At 38.8% G+C, this 20761-nt stretch overlaps 1 protein-coding gene across 1 annotated transcript in view; it reads right to left on the reverse strand.

Moving 5' to 3' along the window:
* Positions 1-5210, reverse strand: part of SYCP2 (synaptonemal complex protein 2) — a 2578701-nt gene extending 2573491 nt beyond the window's left edge. The window contains exons 1-2 of the mRNA XM_044088976.1: positions 5176-5210; positions 4942-4999 (exon numbers count right to left, since the gene is read on the reverse strand). Coding sequence (XP_043944911.1) covers positions 4942-4999; positions 5176-5210 — 93 coding nt within the window. The remainder of the gene's footprint in view (positions 1-4941; positions 5000-5175) is intronic.
* Between the last annotated feature and the right edge of the window lie 15551 nt (positions 5211-20761).

Consider the following 20761-nt stretch of genomic DNA (forward strand, 5'->3'; position numbering starts at 1 on the left):
AACTTGTGTTTTCCACTGCAGATCTGACACAGCACAGGTAATGGCTGATTTTTCCTATGTCAGAAAATTGAAAGTTCTGTATCATGGCAAATCTGATATAACTTAGAAAAAATGTGAAAGAAACAATAAAAAGGCCAAGTAATTACTGCCCTTCCTTACACCAAACTTTAGCAGCCTTTGAGGTCAAATGTGAAATGGACATCAGGAATGTTGTGACAATTGAGTGAAGATGGGTGAAGGCTGCTAGCCTAGCTAGATAGAATTTTATAGATAATTCTGTCATTTGTAAATGTTAATGTAAACCACAGGCGTGTTGTCTTAAATGGTAAAAATAGTGTTACCTGTGGAACTGGAAAATGATATAACAACAGTGCATTCTACTGACCAAGTTCATAGGTTCATAGGTAAGTACTAGACTATCTGCCCATGGGCATTTATAAGCCTAGCCACACAGTGATGGCTTTCGCCTCCCCACAATTACCCATCCACTCATCAAGATTTCTCTTGAAGAGGGTCAGAGAGGAGCTCTGTCGAATATGGATTGGGATTCTATTCCAGAGTGAGGGGAGTCACTGGGACAGGAATCTATCCCTCCAGCATGTCCTGTTTATTGTTGCACTAAAGCACATTGTGGCCCTTTGGTGTAAACACAGCTCCGGTCAGTCTAGATGAAGGAATTCTTGCTATTTTGTTAAGGCCAGAGTTAATGGCCAAAATTTGCATGCATAAATGTCCTTTATTGCTCTGGTTTCTGCCCAGAGGTGAAGAATGTAAATGTAGTTTTTGTTAGCCTGGGAACCCAGGGAAGTGTGAAGAATGATGTAATGTGAACCATGAATGTGATTTTAAAAACAGAGAGAATCAGAGAGCATTAAGCATTTCTGTCTTGAATATCCAACTCACCAGCACTCTGCCTTTGCTCTATATGTAAGTTTATCTTAGACTTGTGTTTTCTCTTAGAAATAGCTAGAAACTAGAAAGATTAGACTAAGTGTTTTTTTTTCTGTGATGTCAGAACTGTACTACTGAATTCTTTTTAAGTATTTCTCTGTGATCTCTGAACTCTTGACTAGCACTGTGTAGTAAAAAGTATTGTCTTGTATTTTTAATATTTATTATTAAATATTTTTAAATCATTGTAAGTGTGGCTGTTTTGTGTAGAGATAATTTAAGCTCTAGAGTACATTGCATGTATATAGTGATCCTGTACCAAGTCACTCTAATAAGCCTTGACTGTTTAGTCACACTTACCAACTGGATAATAATATTGCACAGTAATAACTGGACTCCCTTTTAAGGGCCTTTGAGTAGCTGATAAATCTTAGTGGTTGGTGGCAGCTGATACTACCATATAGTCTGGGGAAAAAAGGGGCACAGCTGGAGAACCTGTGCCAGCCTTCCCCAGGAGTGTCTTTGTGGCTGGATAATAATATTGCACAGTAATAATTGGGCACCCATTTAAGGGCCTTTGAGTAGCTGATAAATATTAGTGGGTGGTGGCAGCTGATACTACGATATAATCTGGGAAAAAGGGGCACAGCTGGAGAACCTGTGCCAGCCTTCTACAGGAGTATCTGTATGGTTGTATAAACTCTTCTGAAAGTGTGTGTGTGTATGTGTGTGTGTGTGTGTGTGTGTGTGTGTGTGTGTGTGTGTGTGTGTGTGTGAGCTACTTGGGCAGGGACACAAAGCACTGGTTGGACAGAGAGGGTGCTGGAGGTTTTAGCTTGCCCACTAGGCTCAGATCTGGACCCTATAGCTGTGCCAGTGGGGAGTCTTATTGGGGACCTGGAGAGCAAGGTAGCAACCAGCCCCGGGCTGACTGTGATCTATGTGTACTCTTAAGGGAAATTGCACTTTACTGTATGTATTTGTTATCCTTTCCTCCTATATGAGATGCCCCTCGCTGATGTTAGTGGTGAGGATTGAGGCTCCTTGATTGCTGGGCATCAGCAAAGTACTGGAAAAAAGTGGGAGAAAGTTCTGCAACGTTAACAAAGGTGAGAAAAAAGCTTTGTTAAAGCTAGGCAGAGACATGTCGCAACAGGTTATGAAGGCTGGTAAGTGAGAGGGTATTGTTACTGATACCAGTAGCTATAACCATAGAATAGAAGAAATGCTGAATGACATAAACTGAGTCTTTAACTTTAGAAGAGATTAAGGCATCATACAACAATTGGTACACAGCCTTGACTACACTATATGATGATGGTTTGTTAACAAATAACTTGTTTGACTATCTACAGACACCTTCCTCCCACTTGCCTAAATTCTTTGGAATCCCTAAGCCAAATAAAAATAGAGAAAACCCTCCTTACAGGCCAGTGGTTGCAAGAGGGGGCTCCCTGATCAAAGCTGCTGCCATCTACCTGGATATTTTTGTTACAACCTCCGGCTGAGAAGAACATTTCACACATAAAAGACTAGATTTTTTAAGAAAAATAAGAAATGTTACAATTGTTGCTGACAGCATTTTATTAACAATAGATGTTGAATTATTATTTACTGTACTTCCACATAATTATTGTATTGAAACAGAGATTGATTCGTATAGGAAAAACTACAATGGCACTCCAGCACAACATGAAAGAACAGGTAAAGGTTTTGATATGGTGCTTAGCTACAATTTTTTACGTTTAATGGAAATTACTATAAACAAAAGACTCGGACAGCCATGGGGGCAGTTATGGCCCCTAGCTTAGTCAACACAGCCCTAGGCAAGTGGCTGGAGAATTATACTTTTAACAACAGAGAATACATGCAACATATCACAGTGCCTCTGCACTTTATTGATGATATCTTTATTGTGTGGAATGGAGACAGTGCTAAATTAGAAGATTTTAACAACTATCTGAATCAAACCATCAGTTCCTGTATTTCACCTCTTCGCACAGCCTCACCTTGGCAGTCTTCTTAGATATGCAGATTATTAAAGACTTGGACCAAGGTAAAATGGACACAGATGTTTACAGAAAACCTACCAGAGTAAACATCCTGCTAAATAATAAGAGCCTCCATCCCACTAAGACAAAATATAACATTGTTAAGTCCCAGGCTTGTAGGTTGGCTAGGATCACCCAGAAAATGGAACCCTTCTTTAAGAACCTAAATGATCTTGAAAATGATTTTTTGGTGAGGGGATATGAAAGCAATATGTTATGAAGCTTTCTGGAACCTATAGTTGAACTAAAAAGTACTAATGCACCAGCACTTAACAGTCCTTATAGGAGGGTGTTAAAGAAATCTGTGAACAACAAATCTAAAGACAGTTGTATCTTGACTGTTAAGTATCACAGCAAAATTAATATTATTAGAGAGAATTGGGCCCAAATTACTCAAAACACATATTTAATGGACGTCCTTGGAAAAGCTCCTTCCTTTGTGTATAGGAAAGCTAGAAACATCAGGTATTCAGATGAAGGTAAGCTTAGATCACTGGATACATGCACCAATAAGTGTGGAGCCAACTGTGTGTTTTGTCAGCACATACAGGAGGGAGACATAGTTTTCCTACCCTTATTTAAAGAAACTGATTAAAACCAACACAGGACGTGACTGTAACTCAATGTAGGTGGTTTACAGGGTAAGTTGCAATGACTGTGAAACATTTTAAGTGCGGAAAACACTCAACAGACTTAAAAGACGGATTTCTGGCCATCTTTCTGAAATTATAACTAACTGCAAGAATAATGCACTGGCTTGGCACCTACAGCTACACAAAAGACACACTGGCTTTAAATTTCAAATTACTGATCATGTGGACCTTTTGGAACTAGAAGGAGACATCCCTACACTTTTAGAAAAATGTGAACAGCTGTGGCAGCTGAAACTGAACTGTCCCACTATTTAAAAGACTATTAAAAGTCTGATATGAGACTGATTAATGCTGACATTACATGCTAATATTGTTAAAAACAAATATCAAACATTGTAAATATTTTACAGTGAAAATAACTGACATTGGTGCTGTTTTCTGATACTTTTGAGTGCATTTTTACTCATTCAAACTAAGTGATTTCTTAGATGCCATACTTGAACAGATCCCCAGGGCCTTAATGCTTTACTTTTATTTTTGACATTTTTCACTGTATTTCTGCCTTGGCAATTACAGCTATGGTTTTCAGCCTAATTAGGTGTTCAGTTGTAAATCTATACAAATGTTCATTCATATTATGATATGTTTTTTTTTACGCACAAACATGCTTAAGTATTTCTTTGGTACAAAAGGGATCTTTGTTAAAAGTGTTTTCGTTTATATGTTGAATATTTATTTAGTTAATTAGTTAGCCATTTTGCTAGTGAGTTAGTTTCTTAATTAATAAAGTTTGGATTAGTAGGTTAGTCTATATAAAGTGTTACTAAGCTGTTCTTATATTATATATTTTAATTTGTCTCTATCTTTTTAGTTTCAGTTCTAAGGTAGAACAGCCTCAGTTTACACTATAGTGTTAAGGGGAAGGGAGGATTGGTTAAATTAATGAGTTTAAATGCTTTTACTGCTTTTATTGTTCTTAACAGAACGACCCTCTGTAACCACTCCCTTCCTCCAAATAACCCGATTATATATAAATAATGTATGTTTTTGATGCTTTTCATTATACTCAAATAGGATTGCTTGTTTGTGAGTTTCAATAAAGGATATTCCATTTTAACTCAACTGTGGACTACTTTTTTTTCTATTTTATTATTTTGTAGTACATATTTTACAGTTCGATTTTTATTAGTGAACTAGGTGTGTAACATAATTCAAGGAGTGAACCTCACTCCCTCCATACTGTGAAGTTTCTTCTTGGTTTGTTTTTGACCCAGTATAGGTTGCATACTGGGTTTTCTGATACTTCAAGGATTACCAAGGATTTTTCTTTTTGAAGACAAATTCTTACTCTCCTGATAAATGCTTCTTACAAACCAGAACAGAAGTTTAAACTCTTAGCAACTTACCCCAAGCTTGATGGTAGGGTCCTCACTTCCAGTTAACTTAAAATTGTACACATCAATACTGTTAAAAAAGAAAGCAAACTAGTTATTTAGAAACATGATATTCTTCCACTACATCTTACAGAACGTTATATGTCACAGTGAAACATAAAGAACAGTTGTGTAAGGCAACGCACAATAACAGTATACCTTTCAGGAAACAGAACTATAAGCAGTGAATCATATTTGTTTACTTACATGGGAAGTTGCACAGGTCCTCTCCTTTTCTTCATAGCAGTCCCATGCCCCTAATCTTGTGCTGACACAGGTGCTGCTGCATGGTGGCACAGTGCTACCATATAAGCAGCACAGAGATATTCCTACCTCACTTTTCTTTGGGGCAAGAACCCCCTCACAGGAGGAATGAAGTATATGCATGCATTTTTACTGACAAGAACTGTAAGCCATATTATACTATGTACAGTAATTGTGTATTTAACAGATAATCCAGTAACTTAACAAGGAGAGTGAGTAGCTTTACTTCTACAGTGCTCCTTCTTTGAAGAACTACATCACACAGCTGTACTGCCTTAGTTTAGGAAGTGTCATTGAAGTAGTGAATCATAAAAACCGAGTAGATAGAACACTCAGCAGCAACAGCTAATCCCTTGATGATGGACAGTCACTGGATCTCCTGTTGCACAACTGTGCCAAAACCAGTCTTACCCCTAGAATAAGCCTCTAGCTAGTAGTACTTAGAAAATGTAGCCACAACAGTACAAACGGTTGCATCTAATATGTCATATTATGTATATTTCTAAAATATAGTGTAGGAGTAGCTTACATCTTATATAATGAGTCGGATTAGGCATCTGAAGTGTGTCAGTCCTTACCATAAAAAAGGCACTACACTGGCCAACCACACTGACAGTTTGCTAAGTGAAAGGAAAGCCCTCCTTGCAGTTCTTAAAGAATAATCTACAAGAGGACCTTGGCACAGTCTACTGTACTTAAAACAGCAAAAGGTAATACAGTGGACTAACCTCTATGGTGGTTTCTGCTTAATAATGGGCAAGCCCTCCACTCCTTTTCTATTATGAAAAAAGACTGAACCGTTTTTCAGGAAGAATTAAAGATTGTGGTATGGTACCACAATTATCTGAGAGCTGTGATATTCTGATAGAACAAAACAGTGGTCAACTGAAATGACTCCTTCAAGGAAAATGAAAATGTTGTATACACCGTATCTGATCTGGAATAGAAGATTACTCCTTCACAACAGCAGGATTAAGATAGGCTGGCATTAATTCACATTTGGTTCATCCACAGTAAAGGGAATATATGTAGAATGCTTATCTCCACAGTTTGTATGTTTGAAACAGCATGTAACAATATTCTCTCCTCTGGGCAACTGTCTCATTGTACCCCAAACACAGAACTCCTACAGCATCATTTTATAGTTATAGTTGGAATTCCAGGAAAAAAACAGTCCAAATTCACCAGCATCCACCTTTACTCAAAAGCTTTGTTCTGCTATTTATGCTGTTTATGTCCTGAGCTATTAAACTATTTATCGAATGGTGGATTTGGACTGTTTTTTTCCTGGAATTCTGATTGTTTTTCACCCAAGTCTTTTGATTTGCTGAAGACCTGTTACTTTGTATAGTTATAGTTGGACTTTTCCATTGTGTGGACATAAAAGCAAACTAAAAAACATAAATAAGTAGTGGATCAGACCATTTGGATTGATTCTTTCTTATAGTCTTAAAATATCTTTCTGAGAGATGTAGAATTACTTAAAGGACAGCACAAAATGCCCCCACATAGTTTATTATTTTCCCATATATAACATCTTCTGGGCTAGAACTAGAAGACTTAAGATGTGCCATGCTATCCTAAATCTAGACACACAGGAATCATCTTTGTCTGAAGACAGAGAATGTTAGAAAAATATATAATAGTAATATGCATGCTTAGTGCATTCAAGGTTTAAAAGGGTTAATACATTTATTCTGTTCACACTGCATGAATCTGCACAGCTATTAGAAACTTAACAAGAGGCATTTCATTTCTGCTAATGTCATGAAAATAACAAGAGACATTTAATTTCTGCTAATGTCATGAAACTTAACAAAGAGATATTTCATTTCTGCTTATGCCATGAGAAAGTATGCAGCTGCTAGAAGCTTTGATAAAGAAAACAATAGATGCTTGAAAGTTTAAACCATAGTCAGCATTACTTGTACTAAAACTAGAAATGTACCTTGAATCTAGACAAAATGTAACACATGTATTAGAACTGTACAATTGAAGAATTGAAAAGTTAAGGTGGGCTAAAATAAGCCCAAGGCCAGGTTGTTTTTCTCAAAATGTTTTGCAAGACAGCAAATAATCTGACCATGCCAGCAAGAAGTCTGGTAACATTTTCTGTAGAACATACAGAAAGCTGTGTCTAACTACATCAGCAATAGAATAGTAACATTTTCTGTGTGACATGAAGAGAACTGTATAAGAATAACATACTGATCACCAATAAGCCAGACAAATCCTGTACCTACATGCTTTGTCTCCTTGATGCAAGTAATAAAGGGTGCCTTGCTTGAACCTAACGTGCATTGGTCTTTGAAGTTTTTTCCTTTTACAGAGAATCAATAAGCCTCTTCCTTGTCACTTTTCTCTGACAACAATGGAACAGTCTAATGTGTAGCCTGATATCTGACAAAATAGGACCTGCACAATTCCAGGGATGTTGTCAGTAAAACTAGTTTAGTTTCTGCAGTCTTCTACATTATATTGAAATGCTCCTTTGACAACACATTACAGTAAAATGATTAGGGAACAACAGGTTCATTTTACTGAATTGCTGAAAGGGACTAATGGTGGTAGTAGAATCATAACATCTTCTGAAGGACTAGGCCCTAGACTTCCCAATAATCATGGATTCTGAGTCTATCCCCAGTCTATAGAGCTCTTGAACATGAACAGTTCTGTGTAGCTCTGCTGATAGTACCAAGGAGAGAGATGAATGTACATTTTTTAAGATAATAAAACACATGGGCCAATGATGATTACTTCTTATGTCTATGTTAATAAGTTACTGATTAAGTTTTCTGGTTCTCAAGAAGATGTCATTAAAGTTGGAGTTGCTTCTTCTAAGGACTGCGAACAGGACTTTATTTTCTCTCTTTTTTTTTTTCTTTTCTGATACCACTTCTCTTTCAGTTACCCCTTCAGTTGATTTCTTTCTTGTCCCCATTTTCAGTATAAGTAAATTAGCAAGCTTAATACTACCCTGTTTTTATTAGAAAACTTTTGTAGGTTCTATAGCTTTTTTTCTGTCTGGTATGACGTCAGTGCTATGACGTCAGTGCCTTTAACCTTCTCAGTCTAATAGCTCTACTGGATGTAGGTATGGTCAACTTTGTAAATCCAAATACTACACAACAGACTATCTGCAAGGAGAGTTCTACAGACTTGAAAAAATCACATCTTTTTTTTCCTGGGAGAAGTTTACCCCAGCACTTTTCATATAAAGGAAAACTCCTAGATCTCTTATAGGGGAACACTATCTGCACGTTCCACTTTAACATAAAAACCTTTAACATTGCTGCATTTCAGTGAAAGTGATGCCGTGACTTGAGTGAATTAAGGGCTTGCAAAATCAGAATATTTGGGAGATGAACAGTCTTGATAATATTTATTAACTTTGATCCTTATTTGTATTCATTACATCAACTTTTCTTTTCAGCCTATTAATTATTTTTTCAGGAAAAGCATCTTTCAAATAACTAAGAATCAATCCTGACCGTATTAATTATCTGATTCCCTTTTTAGATATTTTAACTGATGTGAGAATGTCTCTTATCCTTTACCTAGGTCCCTCAAACTCAGGTTGGAAGACAAATTGTAAACCAGCTATAAAATGATGCATCTGTGGTAAGCAGGATCGGGGGATCAAGAAAGATAAACAGGAACCCTCGGCATAAGTCTTTACTGATATTTAAAATGGAAGCATCTGGCAAAAACAAGGAAAGTAGAGTTGCATACATTACTGATAAAGCAGATGCTCGCGGACAGGTCACTGCAACAGTAAACAATTATATTTGAGCTTACCCATCATATACTTTTTGCTGGTCAGGCCAGTGTTCAAAACCTGTTTCATTTCCCTTTTAAGGCTAATGCTGGTCCTACTCCTGCAAAGGTATTAATATAAGGTGGTATGAGGATCTACTTAAATTCAGCTTTGGTACACCTTCTCTTCAGTTCATCAAGCCAAAATGCCTTGCAAAGAAACTGAGATACAAATATCCACCCAGGTATTCAGAAACTTTGGCTGCAATATGGTTGGCAGTTGGCAGTTGTGGTGGACAGTGAGCAGCATAGCTGCTCCAGGTACATGCTAATGGAGGTAAAATGAGATGATAATGAGTAAGGGTGTTAAAATGAGTGGTTCATGTATGCAAATGATGAAAAACAAGATGGCAGAGTGATTCAAAAATGTATAAAGAGCATGACATGATGTGGGATCATCAGTGTTAATGACCATACCAAACACCCGTACAGGGGTCCAGAGAAATTGTGTTAGGGGTTGCAGCACTTTAGTCAATGTGTTTATACAAAAGGCTATTATGGCTGTTACTAGCCACAGTAGCGTCAGCCATAGCCCATGAAGGTGCCATGTTGTCCCACTGCATTTGACATTTCATGGCCTTCATAATACCGATATTCCAGACTGGTAACATTTGGATAGGGACACTATATAGGAGCTGGTCTATATCTGTTGGCCTTATCTGCAGACTCATGAGAGTCATGGGATTACCAATCCCAGTGGATACTAAGGTATCTGTGACCTTATGTATACTAGCTACAGGGACTTTTCATCAATCAACAGGGGACACACTGGGGTTATCCCAGGAATCTGTCTTGAGAATAATCCATCAGTTCCTCAATGCCATGCTGCAGCATATCTGGCTTGAGAATAATCCACAGTTTCTCAATACAATGCTGCAGCATGTGGAGGAGTGCATGTGGATCCCAAGTACCACAGAAGACAAAAACAACTCCATGCAGGACTTCAATGATATAGCACAGTTTTTCCTGAAGTGCTGGGGGGCATAGAATGCATACATACTGAAATAAAGGCCCCAAATAGTGAGATCAGAAGAAGGTATGAGAGTCATAAAGCGTATTATTTCATCAACTCCCAGGCAGTCTATAATACACAGGGTATCATCTATGATTACCATCACTCCCATATATGGCATATGCATGAACTTTATCAATGGTTTGTGAGAGGTGAGTTTCCCCCAGTGGCATTTTATTGGTGATGCTGGATATGCCCTGAATCCCTGGTTGATGATACCCATTGGAGACTTCCAGACTGTGACAGACAGCAGATATAATTATGCCATAACACAAGGCTGTGTAGTTGTGGTGCATGTGATTGTGCTGCTGAAAGCACACTTTCACTGGCTGGCTCAAGTGCTGACATTACATTACACTACACAATATGATCATGAAGAACCCATTGCAACAAGGAGGCTGTAGGCAAGGGCACCAGAACCATACAGTGAGGGGGCAAGCCCCTCACCCCTACTTTAAAATAAACTCATCAATAGTGGCCTCAGCATCTGGCTGAAAACAAAAAGTGCACCATGCGATTTTATGAAGGCTGGCAGAGTTGAAATAGCATGCATACATTCCATTAGGGTTCTTGTTTCAGTAAACATACCACAAACAAGATGAGCTGCAGTTGTGTTTTTCTTTTCTCTCATATCTGATTAGACCGGACAGACAAGCTGTACATGCTCTCTGTTAGGTCCGTTCTTATCAGATGTGCACTGTGGTTGGTTGAACCTGCTGTATGGGGTGATAGTCAGACGGACTCTTCTACGGATTTTTTAAAGTTAATATTAAGGGCTTTCTCAACTGTCTAGAATTTCACAGAATGTCTATATTTTTGCCTCATATTATCTATACTGAGTCTTCTACATTTGTATGGTTTTCTGGTAAGTTGTTTTGATTGCAGTCACTAAATAATCATAGATATTTGAGCTTCAGGCATCATACCGTTCAGATAATACATGCTATGCAAAACCTGTTATTCTAGCAACTTTCAAAGTGCTAAGCTTTCTATTTTTTACCTCCAGAGTCTGGGACAAATACAGAAATAATTGGGGACACTTTTTAAAATATTAGTACTATTAACTTTAGAACTTGGTAGAATAAGAGCATGTAAAGTAACATGAAATTTCACCACTCTTAGGAGGAATTAGGAGGGACAGAGCAAAAATCTGAGCCAAAATCTTGAGCATCTTTGATGTATGTAAGAAATATTTAAAACCTGGTCCTCATGTTGGCCCTTTGCTCCCACCAGCCATTATTTTAGCTTTATTCTTAATTCTTGAGCAAAGAAGGTGAAAGGTATGATTAATGGATTCATGATTTGTCATTTGTTATGATACCTGCAGGTCATAAAAACAAGGAGGGGGTTTCGTGGCTGGCCAGTGTTCATCTGATTGTGGTGTGTTTGGACTTGAGAGTCAACAAAAACATAGAATCGCTGTCTGTTCAAGTCAGGGGATAACATGGATGCTTACTTTTGGAATCTGTCTAAGGTATGCGCTTTGAATGGGAACATAGCTCTCACTTGTTTATTTTCCAGAAATCCCTGATTATCTCATAGTTTTGCTCAGGCTAACCATACAGATAGGCAGCCACACCAGCAGCATTCAGTCAGGGCACTTTTCTACCTTTTTTTTTTCCAATGCTACTAATTTTGTAGCTTCAATTCTTCTTAATAGCTGGCCTTTCTGTTAGATCTCACCCATGACCTAGACATCAAATCAGAAAGCCACAAATGCTCTGTGATTCAATACATAGATTGCAGTGGGTCAGACTGACCAGAAAAACTAGACACTATTAACAATGGAAGGTAATGGTATTCACAGTGCTTGGGAGTATGGCAGCACTGTAGGAGGTATTTTGTTACAGGCAACCATATATGATATCATAGATCCCAAATGGCCCTGAATTTACCTCATATTTTGTCCTTTTCCTCACAAAATATTTGATTTTCTGATAAATCACTGAAGAGTAAAGTCAGTCAGTAATAAAAGACATTTGAGTTTCATGCTTTGTCTTGTTCTCAAAATTAGTATTGATCCAAAACCTGTTGTTCTATTAACTTTGTGAATGAATTAAGAGTAATATTTAAAAACCGTCCCTGATCATGGGCTTTTGTTTTGATGTCCTCATTTATTTTTGGCTTTGTCACTGATTACTGAGTAAAGAAATCGAGAGGGATGCTAGATATTCATACCAATCCAGATGAGTTTGCCTAATATTTTTGGACTGCTCCTGGTAAATCTTGTGGTTTTCTGGCATTTAATTCTGGGTTGCAGTCACAAAAATAACAGCAAACATTTGAGCATGAGATTTCATATCTTTCAGAAAATACATGAAAACATGATGTTATTGTGTGGCTCTTTATAATTTCTTTTATTCTTATATTCTTATATTCTTTTATTCTTTTATTATTTATTCTTTTTTTATTGAAAATATCTTTATTTTTACCGGCTCGAGGCTACCCTATATCCCACAATGCTAGGCGCCAACTACCCAGATCTCGTTTGCTGCTTCAGCTACGAGGCTGCGTTTTTTTGCCGGCTCCAGGTTGTATTGATCTTTTTATATTTCTAGTTAGTTTTTTGGTCCTTACCTTTAGCGATAATTATAACTAGTACTACTGTATAGCTCCCCTTTTAGAATCCCCTCTTAGGTAGTCTCTTTCTGCCCCCCCCCCTGTTATCGGCCGGGTCATTCCTGTTCTTATGAATAGTTAGACCTTTGGCTAAAGTTGTTTTATTATAATACTTGTGTGGAGTTTTTTGTGCGTGTGCCTAGATTTAAAGTTGTTGCATTTTTAGTCTGTTACAAGTTTTTTGGTGTGTGTGTGTGTGTGTGTGTGTGTGTGTGTGTGTGTGTGTGTGTGTGTGTGTGTGTGTGTTGTGTTGTGCTTGTGACTAGACTATTAAAATTTTTTTCTGTCTGCCTTGTCATCCTTGTTTTCGGGATGTCTAAAGACACCAAGGTCTAGGGCTTCAAGAAGTGTGACTCGTACTGTCAGAAAATGTCTCTGACAGACGAAAAAAAGAAATTTTCAATAAGCCTGGCTAGCCTGGACTGCAGGACTATGGAGTGCATCATCATGGAACTCATTAACAAAGATATTGGGAACCTCCAAACACTTGAACCGACCCAGTTCGGCTTTGTTAAGGGCTGATCCTGCCTACTAAACCTGGATGACTTCTTCGAGACAGTCACCAAGGCCATAGATGAGGGAAAAGTGGTTCACACAGCCTACCTTGACCTCGCCAAGGCTTTCAACACCATTCCCCACTCGGGTATTACAGAAAAACTCACCAGCCTGAACATAAACCCTTACGTCACAAGATGGGTTGCCAACTGGCTTACAGACAGAACTCACACGGTAAGAATAGCGGGCTACAGGTCCGACTCTAAACCAGTCACAAGTGGTGTCCTGCAAGGCTCGGTCCTGGGACCCCTACTGTTCGGCATATACTTCTCAGAAGTACAGGCAAACACAGGACTATGGCTAACCAAGTTCGCCGATGACTGCAAACTGGGAGCCATAATTGACTCTCCGGCTGACACGGACATCCTCCAAAAGAGCCTTACTGAGACAAACTCCTGGTGTCAAAGTCATGGCCTCAAGCTAAATGCCAAAAAATGCACAGTCATCCCATTTGGGAAAAACAAAACACCCAGGAATTACCACATAGGTGGCAGCTCCCTTAATACAGAAGAGGTAATAAGAGATCTGGGGACCCAGGTAGATAGTAATCTCTCCTTTGACAATCATATCGCCAAAGTAGTTAGGAAATCCTTCTATGTGGCCCATCTAATTACTAAAGGGTTCATAGCTAGAAATAAAGAGGTTATAGTGCCCCTCTACTTGTCACTCATTAAACCCATCATAGAGTACAATACCCCATTTGGGATGTACCTCACGAGACACTACTAACAGCTGGAAAGACCACAAAAGTACCTCACCAAGAGGATTACTGGTCTCAAACATATGTCCTATGCAGCCCGACTGAAAAAATTACGGCTGTACTCAGTGGCATATCGCTTACTCAGAGGTGATCTCTGCCTGACTTACAAAGCCATGTCCAACTCAGAATTGATGGACATGCTCCACCTAAAGAAATCCAAGTCACTGCGAGCCACGTGCTCTAGTGAGCTAAACCTCACCACAACAATAAATAGAACATGCTGGAGGGATAGATTCCTGTCAAAGAGACTCCCCATGCTTTGGAACAAAATTTCAAATTACATCACGCAGAGCCCCTCACTAACACTCTTCAACAGAAACCTTGACGAGTGGATGGGTAACAGAAAATACACCCCTGGGATCACTTCATTGGCTCTGCTTGACAGAGGATCAGTTAATTAATCAATGGGGTGGTGAAAGCCGACACATTCTGGCTAGGCTTATAAATGCCCTCGGGCAGATAGCCGAGTACCTACCTATGAACCTATAAGAGTATACAGAACTGGCTATAACTGCTGGGTGGTGGTGGTGGTGGGGCCATCTGTGGATGAAAATAACTGACCCTACTATTATTTGCTCACTTAAAACACTCTGCTCGACTAATGTGCATATGCAGGGTGTAAGATGGAATACTTTCTGTGTGTGGGAAAATAACCTGAAGTACATTACAGTAATTCTGATTGTTATTATTTTTTACCACAATTAGATATTTGAATGGATAAGGTCAATATAGTAATGTAATTGTTGTTGTGTATGGAGGTTGTCTGTGGATAAAGTCACTTATCCCTACTGTTGTTTCATCACTGTTAATCAACAGTCACTAATCTTGTGGAGCAGCAATAGTAGTGTCACACAATGCAATACATTTGCTGAAATCAGTACAAAACTAGCTTTTTTTGGGGGGGGGGTTACAGTGCATTTAAGAGTAACAAGGTGACTGTATTTTTTTTTCACTTTCCATCACAAGCATCAGCATTGCACATGATCACATGATAAGCAACTATCTTAGGGGGGTCTACCAAGACCAGGATGTGTATGAAAGCAACTGTTCATTGGCACAGTGAGTACTACTGTCATCACACAGCACACGTCTCTAGTTAACTTCTTGACTGTGGCTTCTTCTGTGTGGAGTTTGCATGCCCTTCCTGTCTCTGTGTGGGTTTATCCATGTACTCCGGTTTCTCCAACAACCCAAAGACATGACATACATGAACTGGTGATCCTCCAATTTACATGTAGGTAAGACTGCATGCATGTGTGTGTGTGTGTGTGTGTGTGTGTGTGTGTGTGTGTGTGTGTGTGTGTGTGTGTGTGTGTATGCATCTTGTGATACAGCTAGCTTGCCACTCAGTGAAATAAAAAAAAACCAGTAAACAAGCAATTATCTTTCAAAAATAAGATAAATTAATTATATAACAGCCAGACTCTCTGATCTTTTTGGCAATCTAGAGCCCCCACACCCTCGACTAAACAAGAACATTTTGACACAGCCTTAATAGCAATCTCTGCCATGAATAGCACATAGTCTAAGACTGGTCATGCTCAGAGGTGTGTACAAAAGGTTGATGAAGACTGTGTGTTGGGAGAGCAGGATTTGGGGATGGTGTTGCCATTGTTTTTCTCCTTTGACACCTAAGAGGTGTGTATAGAAGGTTGGTATAGCATGTGTTGGGGAAGTATACTGTTTAAGAGTAACAGCTTGGACTACACCATTGTGAACATTATTATTTTTTTCCTTAATCAAAGTCAAATATTATTTGTTTAAAGGTGGCTATATTTTTGGAGGGAGGGGTAAGGAGGCATGCTGTTTATATATGTGTCACTGAATCTGGTAGAAATATATTACTGTATTCAGTTAATTCTTACACTTTCTGTTCGAAAAATATGTATTAACATATGTGTGCAATGCTTATTTTAAATAACGGAAGATTAACACGTTTTTATTCTATATGCAGCATTAGTTCTATTTGAAACTGAAAATATGCTTTTCTGAAATTGTGCTTTCTGACACTGCAAGATGCACTCTGACCTAGTTTGCTAGCACAGCAAAATACATGTTTATGCCTTGGAAATGTACTGGAAAGCAGGTGATTTTCTGCTAGGTCAGGAAATTAAATGGATAATAATAATCATTTCTGTAGATCCATTCATTATAGACAATAAGCTCTGTTCGTGTTGATGAAAAAGTGCACAAGCTGCAAGATAGTTAGATACTATAAACAATGAACTGCTTCAGAAATCTGTACTTGCATTGTACTTGAATTAGCCATAGTACCTAGACTTGTAACATCACATAGCAAGAAAGTTATAATTGACCGGTGGTCGTCAAGGCCATCCTGTTTACTAAAAAAATCTTTTTTAAACTTTGAAGAGTCAGCTAGAAATGTGAGAAACATCTGTAAAGTAACAGAATTGTGAACTGGTGATCTGCTACGTCAGTCGTAGCGGGCAATGTCCTGAAAGAAAGGTATAATAACTGTGACACTTTCTGATTTAGTCAGACAAACTCTGTAACTGCATTTTTTGTCTACTTGCGCAAGAATAAAGATACCTGAACTGAACCTTATGCTTTTCGTCTTTTGAAGTATTTTTCTTTATCATTTTTTGGTCCTTCAGACTGGAAACCCTCGTTTAGCCTGGGGTCAGATGGGCCAGGTGGCATGAAACTGCGCAGGGAAGATACCACATCGGATCTTCTTCCTTGAAAGACCTCCGACTGAATTGTCGTGCAAAAGAGGCCAGACACTTTTCTGATCTACGACTGAAGGTGGGTTCCGTTTGAACAGTGAGTGACCAATCGCTGAGGCTCAGGTAGGGTGAATCTACTTTTTTCTGTTTTAGATCAGGGACTTGATTGTATTTGTTCTGTGAGAATTTTTTAAAATAAAGTGACATAAATATTGCTATCTTGTCATAGATCAGGGAAACAGAATGAGTAGGCGGAAGTCTGAAGGGACTGTAAACACTTGGTGGTACCACATTAAAAAATAAAAGGGTTATGTAACATTTAAAAGGTTAAAACAAAATGGGTAATATGTGCACAAAAACGAAAAGACCCCAAAGCCCACCGTTAACCGAAGACGCAAAATATATGCAATCGCAGTGCGCCGACAACGTTAGATATTATACTAAATGGGTTAATAAATATGAATTTGATGGGAAACTAGAAAGATCCTTACTTATCAAACTTATTAGACAGTTACAAGCAGATTCTAAAGGTCGGGTTAAAAAACAGCGTAAATTAGGAGTTCCTCAGGCACACAGGTGGATTGAGGAAGCAAACCAAAGAGAACAAAAGATTAAAAATTCAAAAGCAATGTTTCTAGACAAAGAGGATAATAACTTAGTTATAGCATCTGCCCCTCCACCCTCTCCTGTTCCGGTTCCCTTACCAGAATATGAAGCAAAAGAACAAACTGAGCCACCTCCACGATATCCAGTTGTTCCTATAAAACCACTACCGTTTGTTAGAGATCCTATCGAGACTAGGTCTCGAACACGTAATTTAAAAGGGGATATTGAACTATATCAAATAAATGGAAATTCACGGGCTATGAGTGAAGAAGAGATATGCCCACTCATAGAAGTACCAAATCCTCAGGCAGTACAAGAAGGGCAGGACCCAACTCTCTTAGTATACAAACTGTGGACACCAGAAGACATCCGGAAAGCCACAGAGGGAATTCCCCATCCAAAAGTTAACTTTAGAAAGTTCTTAGAAGACTTACAGGGCATGAGATTAAGTTATCACTTAAACGGAGTGGAAGTAGAAAAAGTAGTCAGACAAATAGTAGGTCCAGATTGGCACATGATCAGAGGCAACCGGAATCCCCGTGATGCTGCACTTAGGCCCCTCCCACATAGCAGCGCAGAACTAGATAACAGAGTGAAAGGTCTGACAGACCGAATTTCTGAGAAATGGAAGCCTAGGGCAGACTGGACTTGCATTAATCAATGCATCCAACAAGAAAGTGAAACTGCTGATAGATATTTTTCCAGATTATTGGAATGTTTTAACAATCACTGTGGAATGCAAGTGCCTGAAGATCAGACACAAGATTCCCTATATGAGCAGCAGTTAAAGAATGCATTTTTGAAAGGCAGTATTGCACCCATAAGTAGTTTCATTACTAAACATATGGTAGACCATCGTACAAGCAGATTACAATCACTGCTTGAATATGCTAGACATGCCGAAAGGCATTTTAACAACAAAAAGAAAAAGAATGCCCAAGTATTTGCTGTGGAAGATGGAGAAGTTTATTTAGTACAGTCCGGACAAAAGGGCAAAAAGAATGCCCAGGGAAACAAACAATCTGATCAGCGATCAGAGGACTTTGAAGGGAGAAAGAAAAGAGGTGAGTGCTTCAAATGCGGGGAAAAAGGGACACATGGCAAGGGATTGCAGGAAAAATAAGAAGGCAGCAGTGCAAGACAAAAACGATGAGGGTGAGGACTGACTATATGAAAGTCAGGAATCATTAGATAGGAATAATAGAGAAAAGACAAATGAGAATGTGATAGAAGGAGCAGAGAATGTGATAATACAGGAAGTGCAGGAAGCTACCGATAATGAAGAAAACAAAATATTAGACCTAGCCTTATTGAGCTTAGAGCTCTATTTGGCTGACACAAAACCAGAAGTGAGACTCCTGGTAGAAGGGAGGGAAGTCAAATTTTTGTGCGATTCAGGGGCATCACGAACCCTGGTACACCCCTCCAAACTACCAGAAAATTCAGAATCATATGACTTTATACTAGTAAAAGCAGCTAATGGACAGCTGTATCGGGAGCCTCTCTCCCATAACATTATAATAACAGATCCTGTTTCAGGATTAACCCAGAAAAGCAAAATTTTTGTTTCTGCAAAATGCCCAGTGAACCTTTTGGGCAGAGATCTTATGCAACTATTAGGCATAGCAGTAGTTCCAACCATGCAGTGTATGGAAGCACAGCGACAAACCAATACTTTTGCAGTGCAAACGGAAGGTGAGACATTTTACTGGTACAGCCAGGACTTAGTTACGACTGGCCCTGGAGCAGCAACTGAAGAGTTAATGAATGTAGCTATCAGTAAGTTCCCCTCCCTTTGCATTGACATACAACACCTGTTGCACTGTACTCTGTATTATTGTAATACACCAGGACCTGACAAAGAATATGAACAAGAATTGTTTAAAAATAATGCAAACAGATTAGTACTGTGTAATTTGTACTGGGACATAAAAGGGAACAGTGTAGTTAGCTGTTCATTACCCCAGGAGTTCTTTTCACTTTACAAATCAAATCTAATACCGCATGTTAGTTTAACTAAAGAGGAAGATTTAAAATGGATAGACCTAGGAGAAAAAAATACAAAATGGGAAAACAGACAGAATCAGAACTGTCGGAACAGGGAATACAAAGACAGAAACTGAACTGGATAACACAAACACATCCAGCTGTACACTTGCAGTCCAGCAAAAAGAGCTGAGAAGCCCTCTTATTAGAAGAGGAAGAAAAAGCTTTGTTAGACATACCAGAAACTCTCTGGTCAACAGGAAAGTCAGACGTAGGACTAATTCGCACAGCAGGACCAATTACTATTACGCCAAAGTCAGCATTTAGACCACAAAAGAGACAGTACCCCTTGAGAAAAGATGCAGAGGCAGGTATTAAACCTATCATAGCAGCTTTGCTTAAGAAGGGAATACTGGTGGAACCTCTCGATTCACCATGTAACACACCCTTATTCCCAGTTAGAAAGGCAAATGGAGAATGGCGTATGGTCCGAGATTTACAAGCTGTAAATGACGCAGTAATACCAAGAGCACCTACAGTGCCAGATCCATATACCTTGTTGAATGATTTAAAACCTCAACAGAAGTATTTGTCTGTGGTAGATATCAGCAATGCGTTCTTTTCGATACTGATACACCCTGACAGCCAATATTGGTTTGCATTTACATTTCAGGGGAAGCGGTATACATATACGCGACTACCAGAGGGCTATAGTGAAAGCCCAACAATATTCTCACAAGAGATGGCAAGTAATTTAGTGGGATTTATCCCACCGAGAGGTAGTCAAATTTTACTTTATGTTGATGACATCCTGCTGGCCGCCCCTACCCAGCAAGATTGTAAGGAAGATACTATAACATTATTAAAATTCCTAGCAGTTGAAGGACACAAAGTAAGCAAAAATAAATTGCAGCTTTGGAGAAAACAAGTGAAATACCTTGGATATGTAATATCCAAAGATGGCAGAACATTAGATGAGGACAGAAAAGTAGCGATCTTACAAGCACCAAAACCCACAACCAAGAAGGAAATTATGTCCTTCCTGGGTACGACTAATTTTTGTCAGAGCAGGATCCCAAACTATGCTTTGGAATCTGCACCTTTAACCGACCTGATTTTTAAGAAGCCTATGGCAGCACAAGATTGAATACAGTGGACACCAGAAGCAGAATTAACTTTCTGCAAGCTGAAACAATTGATAGCATCATCATTAGTTTTAGGATTACCAAATTATCACAAGCGTTTTTTCCAAACTGTAGATTGCAAGCAAGGTTATATGACATCAGTATTGACTCAACAGCATGGGGACAAACAATGCCCCATTGCTTATTATTCATCACAACTGGACCCAGTGGCGCGGTCTCTACCCCACTGTGTACAAGCAGTAGTTGCAGCTGCAATGGCAGTGCAGGCTTCAGCCTCAGTAGTGTTATTCCACCCTCTCACATTGAGAGTGCCTCATGCAGTCGCAATCATTCATATTTTTGC

This window comes from Protopterus annectens, chromosome 12.part0, assembly GCF_019279795.1.
Source record: "Protopterus annectens isolate FY-2018-M chromosome 12.part0, PAN1.0, whole genome shotgun sequence".
Classification (NCBI taxonomy): Eukaryota; Metazoa; Chordata; order Ceratodontiformes; family Protopteridae; genus Protopterus; species Protopterus annectens.